Source organism: Rhopalosiphum maidis, chromosome 1, assembly GCF_003676215.2.
Source record: "Rhopalosiphum maidis isolate BTI-1 chromosome 1, ASM367621v3, whole genome shotgun sequence".
Classification (NCBI taxonomy): Eukaryota; Metazoa; Arthropoda; class Insecta; order Hemiptera; family Aphididae; genus Rhopalosiphum; species Rhopalosiphum maidis.
The window spans coordinates 21,478,299-21,500,487 of record NC_040877.1 but is presented as its reverse complement, the minus strand read 5'-3'; the positions used below and the strand labels follow the sequence as shown (position 1 = coordinate 21,500,487).

Genomic DNA, 22,189 nt, shown 5'->3' with positions numbered 1-22,189 from the left:
TGACAGCTGTATGTTTGATACTATATAATTTTATTAGCTCCATCTGTACGACGATAAAACCAGGTGGTGCGTGTATAGTCGAAATTAAATATTCATTTTTCATTTGGGAGTTGATATAAACAGAGCCGCGGTGCACGGCGGACTTACAAATAAAAATCCACTATTAGGTTTTATCCATCTGGCACAACAATGGTTTTAATTGTAAAATTAAATATTTATACTGTTTTTGACTTTCGGTAAGAAAGAAGATTTGTTCGTTATCGAGGAGTGAATAAAAAAAGAAAAACCATCGACATTGTTTCATCGTAATAAAATGAATACACTATACATTTTACACGATTTATATTTCCAAAGATACAATATAGTATAATATTATTAAAGAATTTTAACTACAGGGTGTTAGCATATTTTCAAGCGGTGACTAGCATAATATTTATCATGATAATATAACAATATTATATTTAAATATGTATTATAATATATATACAGCTGGCGACTTTTTTCGAGAATCAATAGATATAATCGGACCACGCTCTATCCTCATATGGTATTATTAGCTTATGTACATGATAATATATTCAAACACTAAACAATTTATATAAATAAAAATTCAATAAAAAATATTTTACAATAAAATAGTAAATAATAATAATTATTTAACAATGATTGAAATCGTTTTCAAAGTTTACAATGTAAACAATAGATTACAAGGAAATGTAACAAATGAAGGATGGTGTTAAATTATAAAACAATATACATACTCCATTTATTTTGGAGACTGATTTTCAAAACACAGTAAAAGTCTTAGGTATTAACATTTTAAAAACTAAAATTAACTTATGACTTAAAATTGTTCATATTTTCTTTTCTTTTTTTTACTAATTTTTTTTTAAATATTATTATTGTTAAAGTATCATTTTCTCACATAGGTCTGTGATATTAATTAAATTGCGGTAAATCGCTACCGTAGAAGTACTATGAACAACGACGCTGACACGTAGACTGCGATCTCGTTGATGTTGAGTGATTGAGCAGTATATATGGAAGGCGAGTTGCTCGATGCTGTAAAAATAATTATAAATAAATATTAGTTATGCAAAACGATGTTTATAGGGTGAGTTTTTATGTTATTTTTTACGCACTTATAGATAGGTAAATAAAATCGATAAGAGTAATAAACAGTAATTGAATAGTTTAATTTATGTACCAGTGAAAATGACAAATATTTTAGTAATACAAACATTGTTACAGTAAATGTGCATGTATAAATAAAATCGTTGTATTGTAGGTAACAAATCGATTACTCGAAATTTTAGGTCAAGATGATTTTGTAATAGATAGAGTTATAAAATGTTGCTAAATCGTCGATTCTATTAATATTATATAATATACATTGGGCTATCATATACATAAATTTGTTTTACGTGATGATCGGGTATGGGCGTGTTTCAAGGGTTACATATTAAATTGATGTAGTAAAAAATTCAGGAATAAATACGAGTAACTATATACTGTATTATTGAAATATTTGAAGAGCACTGTGCGTGACATTACACTACCTATATATAATTGAGTGAGAGGTGACGAACAAAAATAAAATTATATTATAAATGTGATCATTATTTGTTCAGGGTAAATCCTCAATATGACCAATATCATATTCACATCCATAACAATCGATACCATAGATATCAGGATTTAAATTATATATAGTAAAGATGTCAAAAATAATAAGAAACTTAAGATGTTTAAAGATGTCAATATTTTAATATAATATCATGTCATTTAAATTAATTTAAATTATACGAAAAATTGTTATATTACAACATTTTATGTTTATACATATTATAATAATGATAATATTAATTTATTATCGTAACAAACTAAGTATAATATATAGAAATAATATATCTACATAATGTTTATTAGGTACCTATATGTATAAACTCATGCTGAAACATGAATCCAAAAACTGATTGCGATAAAGTTAAGTCGATTTATAAAAAATTCTACGAGTCTTAATATATATTTATATTTACCGGAATGAATAAATATCTTTTAAAATTTTTGCACAACAAGAAACCAAAAATCAGATATTATATAAATCAAAAAATTTTACAAACACGAACTTTTAACATATACAGTTGTACATTTCAATAGATATTTTGTATAACTGATTTTGCTGCTTAACTTTTTTAGCATATATTCTAAAACATTTATTATTTAGTAGCTTTTAAGAAATATTTGTATGGCCATTAGTATAACATAAATACAACTTATATATATATATATATATATATATATATATATAAACAAATTTTAATAATTAAATAATCCAGGTTTATATTGTATTTGATTGAGATAAACGTGTTGTTATTTAATAGAATTACCTATCTTTGTTATTTTTTTTTTCAATAAAACTAAATATATGTAATGATTATTAACTGTGTGTTAGAATTTGGATGTTTTACATAGAAGAATTAAAAAATGTATCATATGTTTAGTACCTGTACGAATAATTTTGATTTATACAAAAGGACACGACAAGCACTATTTTTATTATCGGAAAAATGTTTATGAAAAAAATAAAAAATAAAAATAATACAGATAATTAAATGAAATATAGTAAATCGATAAGATTTAATATTTAAATAACAGGGCCACGTACTTATAGGTGATATTATTATGCTATGCGATTTTCGTGAAATCATGATGTTTGCCAGAGAATTGTATCATATTATGCAGATAAACGGCGGAGGACCACATAGAGAAACGCATTATTATATCATATATTATAAGGTTGCCCACGATGACAATTTCTCGACAGTTGAAAGCCAAAGACTTACCTAAAATTTATGCCTAATATATATGCTATATAATAATCTATATTATTTTGTTCACCGGCCCTCCTTCCTATCTGATCTTCTTCGCCCTCACGCATAAATTATGGGAGCTCTAAAGTGTCAAACGTCTTTTTATTCAAACAAATTTTCTCAACTATTCTCTTGATAAACCAGAGATCTATACGTTGTGTATGTTAATTTGGAAACCAAAATAGTTCAATATACTCCATGTGTTGTACTATCTATGACAATATTGTGGAGTTGAATATTTCGACTTCTATACAGGATGATTCTTTTATCAAACAACACTCATTATTTCCAAAAATATTAATGTTTTTAAAAAATTTTTTTATGTAGTTTCAAGTTGTTAAAATACAACGTTTTTATTAAAAAATTATATTTTTAAATATTTTTATCCTTATAATTTTTTAAGTTTTTTACTTTTTTGAATGACAACATAGAGTTTTAATTTCATATTCCAAAGCAGAATAATTTTCTGAGTATTTTGATACATAAAATTCGAATTTAGGGTGAGTAGTTTATGAGTAATAATTATTTAAAGTTTAGACAAGTGGAGTAGTGGACAAATATTTTGCGGGGTAACCCCGTACCACTCCACTCCGCGCAACTAAACTTTAAATACGTATAACTCATAAACTACTCGCCCTAAATTCGATTTTTATGTATCAAAATACTCAAAAAATTATTCTGCTTTGAACTATGAAATTAAAAATCTATATTGTCATTCAAATAAGTAAAAACCTTAAAAAATTATAAGGATAAAAAATATTTAAAAATATATTTTTTTTATAAAAACGTTGTTTTTTTAACAACTTGAAACTATGTATAAAAATATTTTCAAAAATATTAATACTTTTTGAAATAAAGAGTGTTGTTTGATAAAAGAATCACCCTGTATACCTTATTTAATAATTAGCTATTAATTGTCCGGATCTTTCTTGAAAAAAAAATGACTATTCTCTTGCCAATTTCTCTATATGCACTAAAATAACGCGTCCAACAAATTAAAATTCCCATAAATTTCATATACATTTATTTCATCTTGACTATCATTCATAAATTATAAACACGTTTTACTGGCTTTGCGTAATATGCCATTTTCTCGCATTAAGCAAAACGATTGGCAGCGTCATGCTTACCGTGAACAGGATCAGCTCGGGAGTCGGCATCTTGTTCGTCGCCGGCTGCTAGTCCGTCTTCGGCAGCAGGCAATGGCAGTCCAGCGGCAGGTCGCGGTCGATGAGCCAACGCGCTCTGCTCTTTCGACTTCCAGTACACCGTGCCCAGTGTGGCCACACACTTGAGTTTCATGTCCCGATCGAGCCTGTTCCGGTGTTGCTGGTGGCCACCGGAACCTGGCGCCCGGAAGTGTTGCATGCCAGCCTCGAACTTGAGTCCCAACGTGGTGACCATCAGTCCCTCGCGACCGACGTAATCCGTGTACGGGCCTCGCAAATACGAAGAGTTTACCTGCGAAAACGAACATCACATTATTATATTATTCAAATTTAGGACCTGGAATTGTATATGCATCTACATATTTGTATTGATTAGTTAAAAAAAAAAAAAATAGCTAAGTAGGTACGTCATAAATTCGAATTTGGGCCTATTACCAAATCATAGAACTATATTATATGACATGAACACGTATATTAGATTACAGAAAGTGGATTCCGTGGTAGAGAGGCATACACTACACTATTATGCCAGTGGTCGATAGAGATGAATCCGGAAATAACGTGATTTTTTTTCAGTTGGTGATGAGGTAGAAGTAGGAGCAGGGTCAAAACAAAACCTTAAGCCGCCAGACGTTACTAAGGCGAGCTGAGTACTCCTTTCAATCAAAATGCCCTATTGATCACTATACCCAATTTTTTTTTTTAATATTTAATATTTACATAGGTAGCTATTTAGAGTTTTTTTTTTTACCTTTTTTACATTAATCTTTATAATGTAAAAACTATTACCGTAATGGTAAAATTTATATTTTACTATGATGTAATTACATGACTTACATTTATATTTATACAAAGTAAATTAAAGTTGTGTGTGTCATCTTAAATGTAATCTTTATTATTATATTTGTTTTTATTAAAATTAAAACCATTCAAATTGAAAGTTATAATTAAAAAGACATTATCTTAATATACAAACAAACGTATGCCAACCTGTTCGCCATTGATATACCAGGCCAGCTGTACGGCGGGTTTCGATCTCCCGGAAGTACAGTTCACGTTAACAGTGTCTCCCGGTTTGTACCGGTCTTGGCCACCGGATATGCGAGGTCCTTCATCGGGAGGGGCTGTAAAAAAATATACAATGTGAATATAATATATTATAATAACTTTAAATTGCGTAAAAAGAAATATTAGAAAAACGTTCAGTTTTCTAATTAATGAGGATACTAGAGTTCTTGTATAAGCTGTACAATTAATAATATATTCAAAAAAGTACTAAAGGTAACATATATAAGGTGTAACTAGACTATTTGACAAATTTCCATTACAAATGTTATTATGTTTGTTAAATAGTCCTGTTACACTCTGTATATATACATAAAGATTAATGCCATATACATAATCCATATCTTATAATAAGTCAGCTATTATCATCATGGACTATTTTATTCTGACTTAATAAAGCGTAATAATTCAAAAATTACTTTTTGAAATTGTGATTTAAACATCAACATTTCAAAACAAAAAAAAAAATCGTCTTTTTCATTTATAGTAAAAAGGAGCAGTTTTCGTTGAAAAAAAAGTGCTCATCGTCACTGGTATTCTTGAAGTCATAAAAAAATCTAAGAATATGGTAGTATGATCTTTGAGCATATTTAAAAATACCGAAATTCTGAATTGTAATGCATGCATAGACTGAACCAGCAGTCAACATCATAGTGAACCCGCTTTATTATATATTATTATGGCATATAGGCCACGGAGTTTTTCCATATCAGCCATAACTGTGTAAGGGGCTATCGACGAAAACTACCAATCCTATATATATATATATATATTATATACATTATGTCCAATAATAGGAACACGCATCGTATATGGACTTTATTAAATTCTGAGGAACGTTATTTAATACGTTCCGGTTGTAGGAGACGTTTCGAATAAAATGCACGTGGAAATGTTTACGTCAATATCAATACGCGATTCGAGACTTTTCGACGGTGGTAATCCCACACGTAAACTGTATATAATACACGTAGGTAGACTGTACTCGTAATTTTGTGGTTTAATTTTTTTTTTTAAACTAGTTTCATGCCGGTGGAAAAAATATTGTCGCAACTCGGTGTCCAACGTCGCATCGTTAATCAGCCTATTCGAAAAACTTTTACTCGTTTTACAACTTTTTTCTTGTCTAGCGATATTGCGAAATAACATTTCATTATAGAAGTTTGAAATGTCTATGAGAGGCATCGCAACTAACTGCCACAGGAACTTGTAAACGAAATATTTATTATCTCTGTCAAGTCGGAGAAGAGTGAGAAGACCAACCTAATTTCGACTTTTAGTCGGGAAAAAAGTTTTTTGTTTCAAACGGGGATCATTAACTTTTGGACATTTATGTATAACAAAATAAATAAATAAATAACATTATAATAATGTGAATACAATTTATATTTAACAGGGAGTTCCAGGAAAAAAATTCGAGAAAAAATATTTTATTGGTATTCTAAAAAAAAGAATACAATTCAGTATCAACTTTTTAAAATTTTTATTTTTAAAATGAAAAACCTTTACTTTTTACCTCCAGAATATATTAAAACATATTTACCTTATTGTGTCAATTTATAGAAAAATAGAAAAAAGGTTTAGCTTAAACTTATTATAAAGTAGAATGTTGACAAAATTACTTTTGATTTTAAATTTTAGATGAAATAATTACTGGTTTCAAATTAAACGTTAATTAATAATTATCCAGATCTACGTTAATGAGACAAAATAATAGGTTCTAAATATCCATGTTTTTGTATTTTGTCTGGCTTATTTTTATTTGAATTTACTTTAACTTATAAAATTGTATAAATTATAAACTATCACTTTCAAACAATGATATAAAATAAACTTAATAAAATAATTATTGCGTATTTATTTTTAGTAATTTTAAAATTCTTTGCATAGTTGCCGAAAATGTTTTCCTGTGATAAAGAAGAGGAAAAATAATTGTATTTTGTTATATCATATTATGAGTTGACATTTCATTGATGTTGGTGTTGTCATTGGCATAAAACACATTATATTACATATTATTTTATTATGTATAATAATTTATAGTCAAAAATGTGAACTTACATTGTTATTTAAACGTTTTTACGACCAACTACACAATCAAATACCATTAATTTGTATAATTTGTCGTATAGAACCTCGGTGAAGGTAATATACGCGTGTGTTATTCTTGAAATGTATGCGTTAAAGCGTCCTAATCAAATTTCAAGAGACAGTATGACGATAGTGTCCTGACCTTAACTTTTAAACATAATACTATAAAAGGTAGCATCTTTATAAAAGATAACGCAACATTTTGTTACTTAAATCATATAATATTATAATAACGATATCGCACATCCATTAAGTTTTTTTTATTGTATACCTACTCTGTGTTATTACCAGTAGGTATTTTAATAAAATGCCATTAAGCGGCAAGTCATGTATTACACACACACACACACACACACACACACACACACACACACACACACACACACACACACACACACACACACACACACACACACACACACATACATACATATATATATTGATTTATTTTTATAAGAAACGTAAGGAGTCATCATGAAATCCACTGCAAAAGATAAATTTTGCTTACACACGTACACACATGCGTATATTTATAGTTTTTTGTTGTTGTTTTTTTTTGTCCCTGGCAATAAACATTTAGAAACGTAATCGTAAACGTCGTAATGATCCTCCGCCGTTAGCGCATATAATTTACCAATCGAATCGATTCGGTTATATCTACGAGATTACGCATATAAGCGTATATTCACCGAAAGAGCGGTGCACATATACATATATTATATAAGTAATATACTTGTCTACCACCTTCGGTTCGAGTGGTAGACAGTGGCGCGCTCGAGAGGGTCGGATTGAATTGGATCGCCGAGACAAAGGCGCGCCACCGAGTTAAACCAATTTGCACGTGCGACGACAATATTCTCGTATATATCGGGTTTTACGAGGCGCCGGGGACCGAGGACTACGGTGGATGTATATTGTTCCCGGTCGTTTAAAACGCACTAAGGTTGAATAAATATTTGGTCGAGTACCCGGAGACTTTTACGTGTAATATATACTCTTAGGTCCTTCTCTCTGATCCTTCAGTGTAATAAACGTGTAATAATATGCACCTCGTTGACGACGACGACGATTAGGAGACGGTATATACATAGTAACCTAAATACAATCGGTCACTAGAAATGTTTTTCTCCCGGTAAAAATGTATTGTTTTTACGTGGAACCGAATGAATCTCAGCCAATAGGAAAATTACAAATCATCAAAGGCATTTTCTTGTGCAAGGACTAACGTCTTAATCATTATTCTACTAGAATGAAAGTCATTTGACAGCGTATAAAATATATATCAGACGTTTTAAATTAATGGAATTTAATAATAGCTATACACTAGTAGTAAGTAGTCTGTAATAGTAGTAGTAGTAGAATTTGGAATAACTCAGCTATTGTTAAGAACAATTTACGTCATTTCTGACTATAAACAATAGTTTTTAATATTACTCATTTGCTCTTATATTATAATTTAACAAGTTATGATTCCGCGGTTACTACGTCGAAAATTACGTTATACTAAAAGGTAACTAATAATGTAATCTATCTAGGTAAGTCATTTTGGCAAACATTTTTAAAATGTTCCATTACCAATTTTCTTTAGCATAAAACAATAAATCAAAAAATTTCGGCAGTTTAAAAAAAGAAAATGGTGTAATTAATAGTACGAGTTGATAATTGAAATGACAAGCATATGTACATGTGGTTATTGAGCGAATATCATGGTTTGGTGGTATACATTAATTAAGTATTTATATATAACTTTTGGCTACGGTATAATAACATTTATTGATCACTAGCTAAAAAGCTTTTCATAGGGTTAAACTTTCAAACGGTTTTCCTCTTCTGCGTAGTTTTACGGGTCAGACATAATCGCAATTCGTTTGATTTCAATGTATAAGGTGAAAATTATCACAAAGTAAACAATAATATACATTTTATACCGTAATAAAATGTAAAATTATTATTGTCTATTTGAGTTGATATTTTATTCGGGTTTTTAATTAATTGGTTTAATTAAAAGCACATAAATCAATTTGTTTGTTACATTTTTCATCTTTAACGTCTGTGTTCGTCTGTTTAAATTAACAATATTTTTCTTCTCAAATAAATAACGGTTTAATAAGCGATCGAGTTAATAATTTATTATTGTTATGAACGGTTTACATTAATGAATAATATATTGAACAGTATTTAGTTTTGAGCTGTGGAAATTAGAAACCTATACGAAATACGTATGGCTATTGAAGTGTTGTCGTAGATAAAACGAAACTCACCAACTGTAAGCATAGAACTGTGGTTGGTAACTGTTTGAAATGACGGGGCTTCGGCAGAGACTTCACAACGGTATTTACCGCTACTCGCCAATTCCAGAGGCCTCAGAACAACGCTTTCTGCCGTAGACAGTTTTTCCTGAAATTCAACAAAGAGCAATAAGATGTTAGTATTAATTAGCGAATTGTCTACAAGCATACCAAACGTAAATCGCTCACGTTCTTTGGTATTAACTATTAACATATAATAAGTAACTATTGATTTAAAAAACGTATAATATATATATATAATATCAGGTATAATATTGTAGGTTAGGAGTGAGTGTGCGCGTCAATCGTCAACCGACTTCTACACTTTTCCAGACGTGTATCTAAAATGTGAGTGGTTTCGTCACCAAGATGTTAATAATGTTAATATCAATATCACGAAAACAATATGACATGTGTAATACGACCTGTGTGATGTTGAGTTATAATATATTATCATAACAAAAACTATTTTTATCAAACGCCGTCAATGACATGCGTTTGTGGTAAGTATCGGAGACGTAACCGCGCTGTAGAGGTTAATAACCATAATAATAGTTATTATTCTTCTTGTTTTATATAATAATATCCACATACGTATTTAGTATGTGTCACACTATTTAATAAGATTGCGTTAAATTTACCATCAAATGCTCACGCTATAATTTCTATCGAATTAAGACCGTGATAATGGCTTTGCGAGGTGCGCCCCCTAATACTCAGTGTGTATTATGTCACCGGAAAATGCATATTAGTGGGTTCTTGTCAAACATCTTCTAACCACTCCCATCACAGTCACAACAGACCTTTTACTCTCTATACCGAATTTCCAACTAACTGCAGGATAACTCATCACGTATCGTCGAGTTTTATGTAAAACACCCGTTTAGTGAGTTCAATCACTTACTTCCACCTACTTTGTGACATGCACAGTTATTATAGTATATTATATAATGTAAATACCACATGCAAATGGATTTAACAGTAGATATGGCACTATATGGAACTAGCTAAAACAATGTCATAAAATACAGTATCGAAACACATAACTTTTTAACTACGTCGAACGACACGAATGTTTTTTATCGATGATGTCGGGAGTGTTACATTTCCCCTTATGAAGAAATTTAGAAACATCTCGTCTTTCTATTATGTTGTCATGTGTTATTATGTATTAAAAATATAATATACCTATACATCAAAGTCGTAAAACCTGTATGGCAACTTATTTTTACCAGTAAATATTAGTATACTTATTTTGGAATTAAAATCACTTTTATCATTTATATTATATTCGACATCTGATTACTAAAATTGACAGTTAAATTTATTATGTTGCATGCTAGGATAATTTTTACCGATGAAGTAACTATTGAAAAATATGTTATGGTATGACATACAGAAATAATACACAGAAAGTAACATTAAAGTCAAATGTAAAATTTCGAAGGGTAGATTAATAGGTTTTAGAGCGTACTCGAGACACGTGAGTAAAAGAAAAAAACAATTAAATGTATTATTTCCATCGTCGTTTGTTCAGTATACCCATAAGATACAACGGATATTACTCTGTTCTATAAAGAAACTTAAGCCAATAGACAAATCTAGACTATTTCACATTCTTGTGAAAGTTAATATTAAAAATGAGTAGTTGATGAGTTAAATAAAATATGAATAGGTAGGTATATGTATAATCAACTATGAGCATATTATGACATATAAAAATATATTAAAGTAACAAATTTAAATATTTATGTAACACGGCGCTTTGCTTATGCAATTTTATTTAAATATGTTTTTTTAAATATCAGCGAAGGCAATATTCTACACGAATGCTATGATAAACGGCTTTGTTATAGTAAATAAATCACAAATAAATAAGTACACATGTTCAAATGTTAACGTTTATATCATATAATAATGTGATAGATTATTATGGATTTGAAATATTCACCTACATAATCATATCAAATTGCAACATTTAATACGTTTAATGGCAATATTAAATTATTAAAAATAATACTACATCTAAATATAGAATTTTAATTCAACCAAATAACTTGACAGTTATTATTATTGCGTGTCAATAAAGATGGTCAATAATTTATCACTGTTGTCTTTCCATGTAGGAATTTTTTTTTTTTATATTGACGAGTATTAGGTATTATAACATGTATATATATATAAAAAAAATATGTTCCCAATTATATTATTAGTCTATGATTATAACAAGCATATTATATACCTACATTAAATTCGTAATATTATTTAGAGACAAACATTTAAATTAATTTCGTACAATGAAAAATCCGACCAAGGATATAATAATAATGATGTAATATATTTTGCCACCACCCGTAAATTATAGTAAACCGTGTATCGTTATCTTGATACACAAGCAGACGATTCTACTATATAATTCAAAAATGGGAAGTGAAGGTGATTTCCGCAAACGAAAAATCAGGATGCTTGGATAATAAAAAAAGATATATAGTCCATTTATTTTGTTATTTTGAGTACACGTTCGATTAGTGCGACATTAAATCTAATGTAAATCAACCAAGTGCGATTTTACATAATTTGTAGATCGAAAAAATATCTTATTTTACGTAAGATGGTATATTTCAATATATTTGAGTAATATCCCAATCGATGGGCTTGTGTAGTTGGTGACGGTTCTGTTAAGTTATTATAATACTGTGTATAGAAATACAATTTTACTTAAAATAACTACAAATTGTATAAATCTATAGAATACATGATGTTATTGTAATGAAATATTCTAACTTATGTATTATACACAATACACATAAAGGATTGATGTTTAATATGGAACCTATTATATCAGCCTAAATATTATACTATAATTTTTATTGTATTAATTAAAATAATTTTTCTATTACAATTTTTTTTTTAAGTTGTATAAATTATTTATTTATTATATTATTTTTAAATATATTATATAAATGCTATTTTTTCATAATACGTATGCTATTGTTGGATTTCTTGATTTGCAGTTCACACTTTTATACATCAAGAAGAATGAATAAGTATTATTTATAACTATAATATGAATATAAAGAGATTCAGCAATTATCTACCCGTTTTTTTAAGTTTTATTTATCAATAATACAGTTATTCAAAATTTGATTTTTAGAATTTAAATAAACTTAGACTATATTTTTAAATTTATAAGATATTTCGTACCAACTAATAGTGATTAATCCTAGGGAGATAAAATATTCTATTGATTAAATCAGAATTCTATTTTCTACTGTAAATGATTTAATGAATAATTTGGATGTATATAGTTTGGCATGAGTATAGTTATTGTAACACTCTGTACATACCAGTAAGGTTAAATACAATGTAGTAATATGATGCAGCAAGGTTACCTTTAGTTACTATTTTATTTCAAAATATCTATCGAATTATCACTATTTTTTTTTTTTTTTTTTTGAGATATTTTTACATGATTAAGAATTATGTTTAATTCTTATCGTATGATTTGTATTAATTACCTATAAAGTTTTTATTTTTAAATTTCATCAGTTATTTCAGAAATTTAAAGAATAACAACCGACAAGTGAAATAATTCTGAAACGTGTGGTGAATTATTTTAATTAAATAAGTTTTTGTTATATTGTTTTAATTTATACTCTTATATAGAAAAAGCTTGAATTATTTCTATAAAGATGTTAAATATTATATTTATTTATTTTTAAAATGTAAAATCATAATTAATTATAAAAGTTAAGTAATGAATAGCATATTATATTAATAAAAAATTAATGCATCAAAATTATTTTAATATAATCATTAAAAAAAATATCTACAATAACTATAAGAACATTAATTAATAAATATTCGTTTATAAATTAAGAAAGTCAGCAATAATAATAATTTATTTTTAAGATGTATTTATATTTGTTTAGATTAAACAATCTTTTTATAATTGCGTTTTTATTGATGTTTTACAGTGATTATAAGAGCTTTTTGAAGCAAGAGTGTTTTAGATTTCACCGAATAATGTATACTTTGCTTTTCAATGTTTTGGAAAGTTTACTTTTCTTAAGATGTTTATTGATTAAAACGGTATTTTTCTTGTTTTGGTACTCTTTACAATATTAAAAAAAAAAACAAAAAAACGAACCTCTCATTTGTTTAACGAATTTCACAGGAGAGTGTTTATTTTTCCCAAGGATCAACTTCAATTTTCTTTTAAAAATATATATTTGAATTTATTTCACGAATTAATAAATTTATTTTTTAATATAATTTTTGTTTAATTTACTTGAAAACACTTTAATTTCATATCTATTACTTAGAAATCATTAATGAACATTGAACATACTATGTACAGTGCATATTATATTCTATTAGAATATACTAAAAAAAAAAAATTAATTTCGTTAAATTGTTTATTTAGTCGATCATACAAATAAAGTAAAATGTGGATTTGTTTGAAAATATTTTTTGAATTGAAATAAATTTATTTTATGTATATAATTCATGCAGAAAAAACTGTTTAATATTCTGAAAATTTGTATAATTCATTTTTGAATATTTAAAAAACTATTTACGTTATACAAATGCAAAAATATCGTTTTATATTATATTCTTTAAACTTTGAAGTTTAAAACTTTATTTGTTATAAGTATATTGTTTTATAATATCAATATCATAATGTAATAACTGTATGTAAACTTCATAAGACACCTGTTGGTTCTTAAAACGACTGACCCAAGATACATGAAATTATACCATCGAATGCGCATATTGGATATGACACTCCCATAATGTTACATTTATAACTGTATGTTCATGTTAATATTATACGAACTGGAATTGAAAATTCCATGCAACAATAGTGATATTATAAAGATGTATAAACACGCCACCGATAAAATGGGGAAATCAGGTACGCTACCTACTTTTAAAGCACAAAAAAAAAAACGACATAAAAAGCAACGGTCAAGTCTTCATTTATATTTAATTCGGAGTGCGTGTTTTTTTCTCTTTTTCTTTTGCTCATTTTTTTCTACATTTTTCATCCTTTTTCCGTCGGATTTAACGGGGCGCTTGTATAGGTATATGTGCTATGTACGCGGTGACGGGGGTGTGTTTGTGTTTGGCGAGGGCTCTAAAAGGAGCGACGACATCATGAATATGTTTGCGCACGAACCCGCATTAGCCTAAACCTACGTATATTGTACGGACGAGTTTTCAGGATTTATTTTATTTTTGTGTACAATATACTTCTTATATTCAATATGTGTTTACTACCCCCGAACCATCCTCGGACCACTGCCACCACCTTCACAGATATTATAACTTTGTGGGTCATACACCCCGATTACATATAACAATCAAACATTAATAGCAAGCGACGTCGACATACTCCGAACTGACCATGCGTGAAAAACAGAATTAGAAACACGCCGTTATAGTATAATATATAATAAATTGATGAATGCTTGAGAAAATCGATAGACTATTTTATTAGGTCGGCATAAAAGGAAAACGTCTTAAACATACCACTATATAAATATAGCGTAAATGGTCGATATCTTCAGATAAGACGCATATTTTTCCATACTCTATTCGGAGGTTATAGTAAGTTTTATAGAAGTTAAAAAAGGAATTTTTTCAGAGTACTTAGAACTTTGCCACATCTCAATATTTCTGTTTTATTTTTATGCATAGAAAAATTCACTCTTTGCTATGTAATTGAATTGTTGAATTCAACCGTCTCTGCATTAAGTTATATTGCTATAATAGTATAGCTCTCTCACGCCTTTCATACCTACATATTTTTTAAATATATCGGGTTTAAGATAAATGTTTCAACGTAAAAACTTTAAATGGACTGTAAAAAACAATTTTAAAAGCATAGATACTGTTTTTTCAAAATATTTCAAAATAAAAATTTATCAAATTATTTATTTTTATGAGTTAGACGTAATAATACGTTATATTTTTCAGAATTTATTTTGCAAATTACAATATTGTAATTTAAAATGTTTATTTATGCGTTTTCATTTATACTTTTACATATACATATATGGGTAGTTTGCGGTATATAAGTAAATATTACTACGCAATAAATGTTAGTGTGTATATAATTTATGTGTAATGTATAAGGTATATAAAATAAAAACTGTATCGACCATATTATTTTATTTTACTATAAGTGATATTTGAATTAATGCAAATAAAACCTTAAAACTTCTCCACAGAAACCACAGAAGTTCAATTGAAAACGGTAACAATATGCCTGTTTTGTTTTACATATTTATATAACACATCAAAGTTAGGTTTAATAGGACCACCACTGTAACTGCAGTGATATTAATTTAAATTAAAAAAGAATAAGAAATTAAATACTACTGGTATTATAAACGTCCCTTGTTTATTATCCTTTGTGGGATGACCGCAATTTAATGTTTAATTATACGTTTGCGTTTAATATGCTATAGTATTATAAAACGTGTTGTGTTTTGGAAAATTCCTCCAAGCGAAGTAAATCGTAATTCCAACCAACATCGTTTATAATTATGATTTCTATACTCACACAATGCAAATTATATTGAAATATTCTATAATATTAAGTAAAAATTGTTATTGTATTATTATAATAATATTTAATTTTTATTTGTGTATTTATATTTTACATTATTATATATTTTTTAGCAAAAATTCATACTAATACGCACGTAACATGCATTTCATTGGACTAAAATTTTATTCACTCAGTAACAATGTAATAGCTAAATATAGTTTTACCACAAATTGGATTATAAATAGAAAACTTCATAATTAATAATTTATTAATTTTAATCAATATTTTAATATAAGTGTCATAAGTATGATAAGTTATTTAAATAAATTATATCTTTCTGTAAAATAGTATTGTCATACAAAATTCACGTGAATATAGCGAGTTTGCTAACGAATAAAGTTTTAAAGCAATTTATGAACACAGATGTACACCTATATTTAGTAGCGAGATTAACTTGAAAATCATAACACTAAGCTATATTTTATGATTATTTAACAAATTCAAGGCAATTATCGTTAACTAGATAATTTGGTGATATATTTGTTGAACCTAAATTGGCCGGGTCTTAATTTCGTAGTTATGCTAAGCCACTAAAACATGTACCTATTTAAGAGTAAAATATTTCAAACGAAATGGGCTAATCAATAAACATAATTAGCGATGAAAATACAATTTTAATATAATACGATGATGATAATATTTTGTTTAAACGATTTATATCCTGAAATTGGTTGAGAGAATCGAACTAACCGTAAACTATAATAGCATAGGCTCACGACAGTTAAGACAGCTGACCAGTTGGCATGATAAAAAAAAGGAGATTAAATATTGTTTTATATCGTCCTTATTCGTTCTGAGTAGGTAATCTGCAGTGACATATAAAACGCAAACGGAGCAATTTATAATAATAAAAAAAAAACTATATTAATACATAACAATTGAACTCACTGATTAATTTAAAATCGGTATGTTCATAGTTACAGGTAATTACGAAAGGAAAAAACGAGTAAGTAGAACAATTCTATAATAATTCAAATATCAAATAATTATTATATGAGATGGGCACACGTGACGATAACTGACGGAAAAATGATAAGGAATGTTATCAAAAACTTATCTGGAAAACGTGGATGGCCCAAACAATGGGTATTAGACAGAGACAAAATAAAAGAACAGTTAATGTATCTAAAAGATTGGAAGACTCTATAGCGTTTCTCAACCTATGGTACGCGTACCACTAGTGATATGCGAACAATATCTTCTTTTATAAAAAAAATTGGAATAAATCATTGTTAATATTACATTTTTAGGTTTATTTGGTGGTGTGGAGGTCGTTTGTAATCGCAATAATAAATAATAATAATAATAATAATAATAAGAATTGTACATATATTTAATTTAATTTAATTTATTTTTGTACTTTAAATACTTAATTCCTATCATTTTGTAATTCATAATAAAATAAAATTCTATACATGTAACATAAACGTATACAATATTAAGTAAAAAAACAATGGTCAGGTGGTACGTAAAAATTTTTAAACTGTGTAGATGGTACGCAAATATAAAAAGGTTATAGAAATTTAGTTGAATTTACTACTATAAGAGCTTCAAAGGCATGTAAAGCGAAAAAAAAGTCATAATATCTATTTATTCTATTTTAACACATTTTCTTATTGTATCTATCTGTACAAAATGTATACAGTGAACCTATATTATATTGTAATGTTTGTTGCGGACGAGCAAGTGTGGATACGGTATACTACATTATTATCACGTTGTAGGAATGTCGGACGGATTCTATTTTATCCTCTATACATAGTAAATGTTATATTTTTTATATTTATCGGGTGTTGGTTTTATAATAGGTATTCACATAAAAAAAATGTATATATTTATGAAAGTATTTAAGTTAATAATAATAAATACTTAGTGTATAAACATGTGTAATTTACATTGTTGTAATTAGTCAAGTACTTATCAAAAATAAAGATACGTAATTATTGATTGACTCACAATGATAAAATGTATTGATTTTAATCGAAAAAAAAAATAATTAGGCGAATCAATTACTGTTTCATTAAAAAGAAATATTTATTGCTTATTACACAACGTCAATAATTTATTTTTATATAAAAACTAGGCTAACCTATTTATTATTTAATTTTTTTTTCGATTTCTATTTTAATTTATTAATTACGTAAATGTATTATGTATTTTACTGTATAGTCGTTTTCTTAGTGCATTGTTTATTCTGTGTTAACACCAGCGGATAAACGTATTAATACACACGCGATGTATGTGAGTTTTTAAATTTGTAAAACTTAATTTGTTCTTATCTACATAAATGTGGTTGTTAGATAAATATTTTAGGTGCGTTATCTATAAAATCTTAATTAAACAATTTTGGATATCTTTTTAGAAAAATGCTTATAACCTAATCCGTATAGTTTTAACAATAATATAATTTATTTATTTTCATGAATGAAAATTCTCTAGAATATTTTGAATTATTAAATATACGTTCACACCTTAAGTCAAAACAAAGTGCTTGTATAGGCCAGGAACTGGACGACTCTAATTTAATAAATATTATATCTTGTGTACGCTAGAAGAATAACGCTTCATATTTAATTATTCGATGGTTGAATAAATGATTTTCACAAAATTAAATTTTTGTTTTTATTTATTAAATTAATTATTATTAAAATACTTCATCTATTTAAAATGTCAATTTATAATAATAATACTCATAAAAATTGTATGCTTTGATTTTTAATTTAATTTTTTTCGCCGTGATACTTCAAAGCATTGAATAATATTTAAAAATCTCTTTTATGTAATAAAGAGACAAAAGTAGGTTGTCAAACATACAATTCAAAATCAACATGACTTCTTAGAATATTGTCAATGCTTAAAGTAACCGAAACCCTACACACAGCAACATGTATATTAGAGATGAAAACAAATTGTACAGTGAATGTCTAGAAGATATTACATATTTAAATGCAATTTCAGTGTAATGTTATTATTATCAAATCCTACGAATATACCTTATTGACATAAATTATATATAATATATTGAATTACACACGCAATATGCATATAGGTTGCAGGTATAATACAATACTTAATAGCTTTCAGCGTGGTAAGTTTATCGGGTCAAAGAATTCCAGTTGTAGTGCCGTATAATTAATATGGATTCGTCTCGAGTTTCCTCTCGATCCGATCGGATTCACAAATAACCGATTACATATATTAAACGCAATGATAGTGTTACGTCGTTGAAAAAATAATAATTACAAAAACCAAATTATCGCCACGAAATGGTATTGGTTTCGGAAGTGAAATTCGAGGCGACCAAAAGAAAAAATGAAATTTTTTAATTTTTAGTACCCTGCCCAGGAGTAGCGAGCAGCCCTCGACTGGTGGTCGAGTTACCGCGAGTCTGGAGGGGATGAAAAAATACACCCTCAGTAGTGGCGGCCGCGCGTCAATTAGTCTCGGGCCGTGCCAGGTGTTGTTGTCAGATTTGTGCGCGGAATGATGGAACGCGAACGTTTTGGCCCGGAAAATTAATGCCCGTTTTGTACGGCGTGCGCAAAAACGTTCGCGCCTCGCTTATACAGTTTTCAGAGACCCCCCACCGGTGCGTGTGCCTATCCACCCGCCCGTCATTTTACAGCACGCCGTATATATATTGCAAAATTTCGTTGTTCGGCTTTGTTCTTACCTCCCATCCGCATCTGATGGTAATCCGTAGACTCTAGTTTTGTTCTTCGTGGGGTGCAATAATTTATTATTGTATTATACTTATACGTGTTTGTACACGCCGTTGACGCCACCGATAAGTGCAATACGCGCAGTCTATAAAAATATCGAAATTCAGTCGTGATAACGATGTTGGTGGTGGGGGGAGGTGGGGTTATATTAAAAGGCTCTTAATTCAATAAGTACACATTATTGACAGTGCACCCTAATGGGTACAGAAATAAGGGTAAATTCACAACAAAAGTGCTTTAAAATGTTAAAACATAACCGGGAATTTTGATTTATCTGGGTGTCTTCTATAAAAGCGTACATTACTGACTATAAATTACTAGCCAACGCACGGAATCAAAATAATCATTTCAAAAGTCACCTTTTTTATCTATAATTTATCTAAGGATTTGGTTAGAATTGGTGGCTGATTGTAGACGTATTTCCTGCAGGTTACTGGTTAGATAAACGTAATCTAATTAATTAAAAAATAAACACCTCCTCGCTAGCAAAAATGAAAAAATAAATTTAAAATCTTCACACAAAAATCGTCCAGATAATTTATGTTAGATAAATATATTTTTTTAATTAGATTGATAAAAAGATATTTGAAATTATTTTATATAGATAAAATTACATAGATGATAAACAACACTGATTATTACATCGTAATTATGCATAATATATTTATTGTCACATTTATGGTTAGAAAAAATTTCAACTATCGTACCGAATATTTCTAATAATTTGTTAATATTATAGCGATACCTGTTATTGAAAAATAGATATATTAAACGTTTATTTTAATACAAAACTAAAACTTTAAAGTTTGTTTTATTAGAATCAGTAAAAATCATTATTTTTCTTTTTAGATTAATTTATCACCAAATTAGTATTAGTAATTAATCAATTAAGTTTAAAAGCCATTTTTTTATCCTGTCATAATTGAAATGCATTAATTGTACAACGAATCAAAAAAAAAAGGTCAAAACCTCAGTAATCAACATATTAAATTCCTTTAAACATGAATTTTCATATCTGAATTATTTTACATCATAAAAAATGAATAACTGACATTGGAAATTTACTATATGGATATAAAAACATGTTTTGTACAATATTTCCGGTACTCAGAGAATGTTATTTTATAAATATATATATATGTGTGTGTGTGTGTGTGTGTGTGTGTGTGTGTCATCATATAGTTAGAAGTTACTCCATAAATATAAACATATATTGAATTCGTATAATTTTTCAATATGTTGATACAAAGTATAAACACTAAAAATAATTGAGAAATGTTTTATTTTTGCATGAAATATAATAATATGTGCTGAACAAATACTTATTTTTAAACTGTACTATATAATCATGTATAAGTCAGATCAAAAAAGCACTTATCATGATTAACTTTAACAATTTTTCACGTCAGCTTTTAGATATTTTTTTAATTATCAAATTTGTACACAAAACAAGGAAGTCTGAATCATGTATGACGTACTTAAATATTAAGTATGTGATGGGCTTAAATTATATTTATTTCTTTGATAACATTTCGTTTGTTGTTTCTTATAAATAATTTATAATCAATCTTTAGAAATAACTCAACTATGTATATAAATTGTTAATTAAACCTTCAATATTTTTTCAAAGAATAGTACATTTTCAGTTTCTTCTTAGATTATGATTATTTCATTGATATATGATATATTGCATTTAAATATTTCTTGGTTCATCTTTTATTGAAGAATTTGCAATATAGACTAGATAATAAAACAATTGGCCTATATTATGTTGTGTTTGGTTTGTTACTCTTTGAAGAACAAAAAAAAAAAAAATATGTTATTTTCTCGACAAGAATAATATCTTCTGAACAAAGTATGTCAACACAGATTGTAAACTATACTATTCCTTGTTCAGTTCAATTCCACTTTCTTTTTTTTCATTTCGTTTGTTTGCTTCGGGACAATCAGTGTTTGAGTATTGCGGTTTTTAATTTAAGACTTATACTTGTTATAATATATTAGACAGAACAGATTTAGTAAACTTTTGTTTTTATGAAAAGAGCCATGAATTATTAAAACAAAAAACAATTACCGAAGGTAAAGATGAACTCTACCAAATTAGAATATGTTTAATAAAGTGTATACTTTAATAATGGGCAGCTGCGATTGTAACGATTGTTATTTAAATGTAACAAATTTCAAAACGGTGTTTGAAAGGATAAAAATGTTATTCATTGTCTGTTATAAACAAAATAAATCTAATAATTAAAATATTATTTAAATTTTGAAAAAAAATTGTATGCATCACATATTTTGTTGTTAAAAATTTTCTATCAGTTCATTTAGAATTAAAACTATAATATAAACGCAAATACACTAT

The 22,189-nt window shown here is 27.7% G+C and overlaps 1 protein-coding gene across 1 annotated transcript in view; it reads right to left on the bottom strand.

Moving 5' to 3' along the window:
* Positions 1–325: 325 nt before the first annotated feature.
* LOC113561104 overlaps positions 326–22,189 on the bottom strand; it is a 282,663-nt gene continuing 260,799 nt past the window's right edge. Inside the window, exons 3-6 of the mRNA XM_026967325.1 lie at positions 9,460–9,595; positions 5,033–5,166; positions 4,004–4,334; positions 326–1,062 (exon numbers count right to left, since the gene is read on the bottom strand). Coding sequence (XP_026823126.1) covers positions 962–1,062; positions 4,004–4,334; positions 5,033–5,166; positions 9,460–9,595 — 702 coding nt within the window. The 3' untranslated portion in view covers positions 326–961. The remainder of the gene's footprint in view (positions 1,063–4,003; positions 4,335–5,032; positions 5,167–9,459; positions 9,596–22,189) is intronic.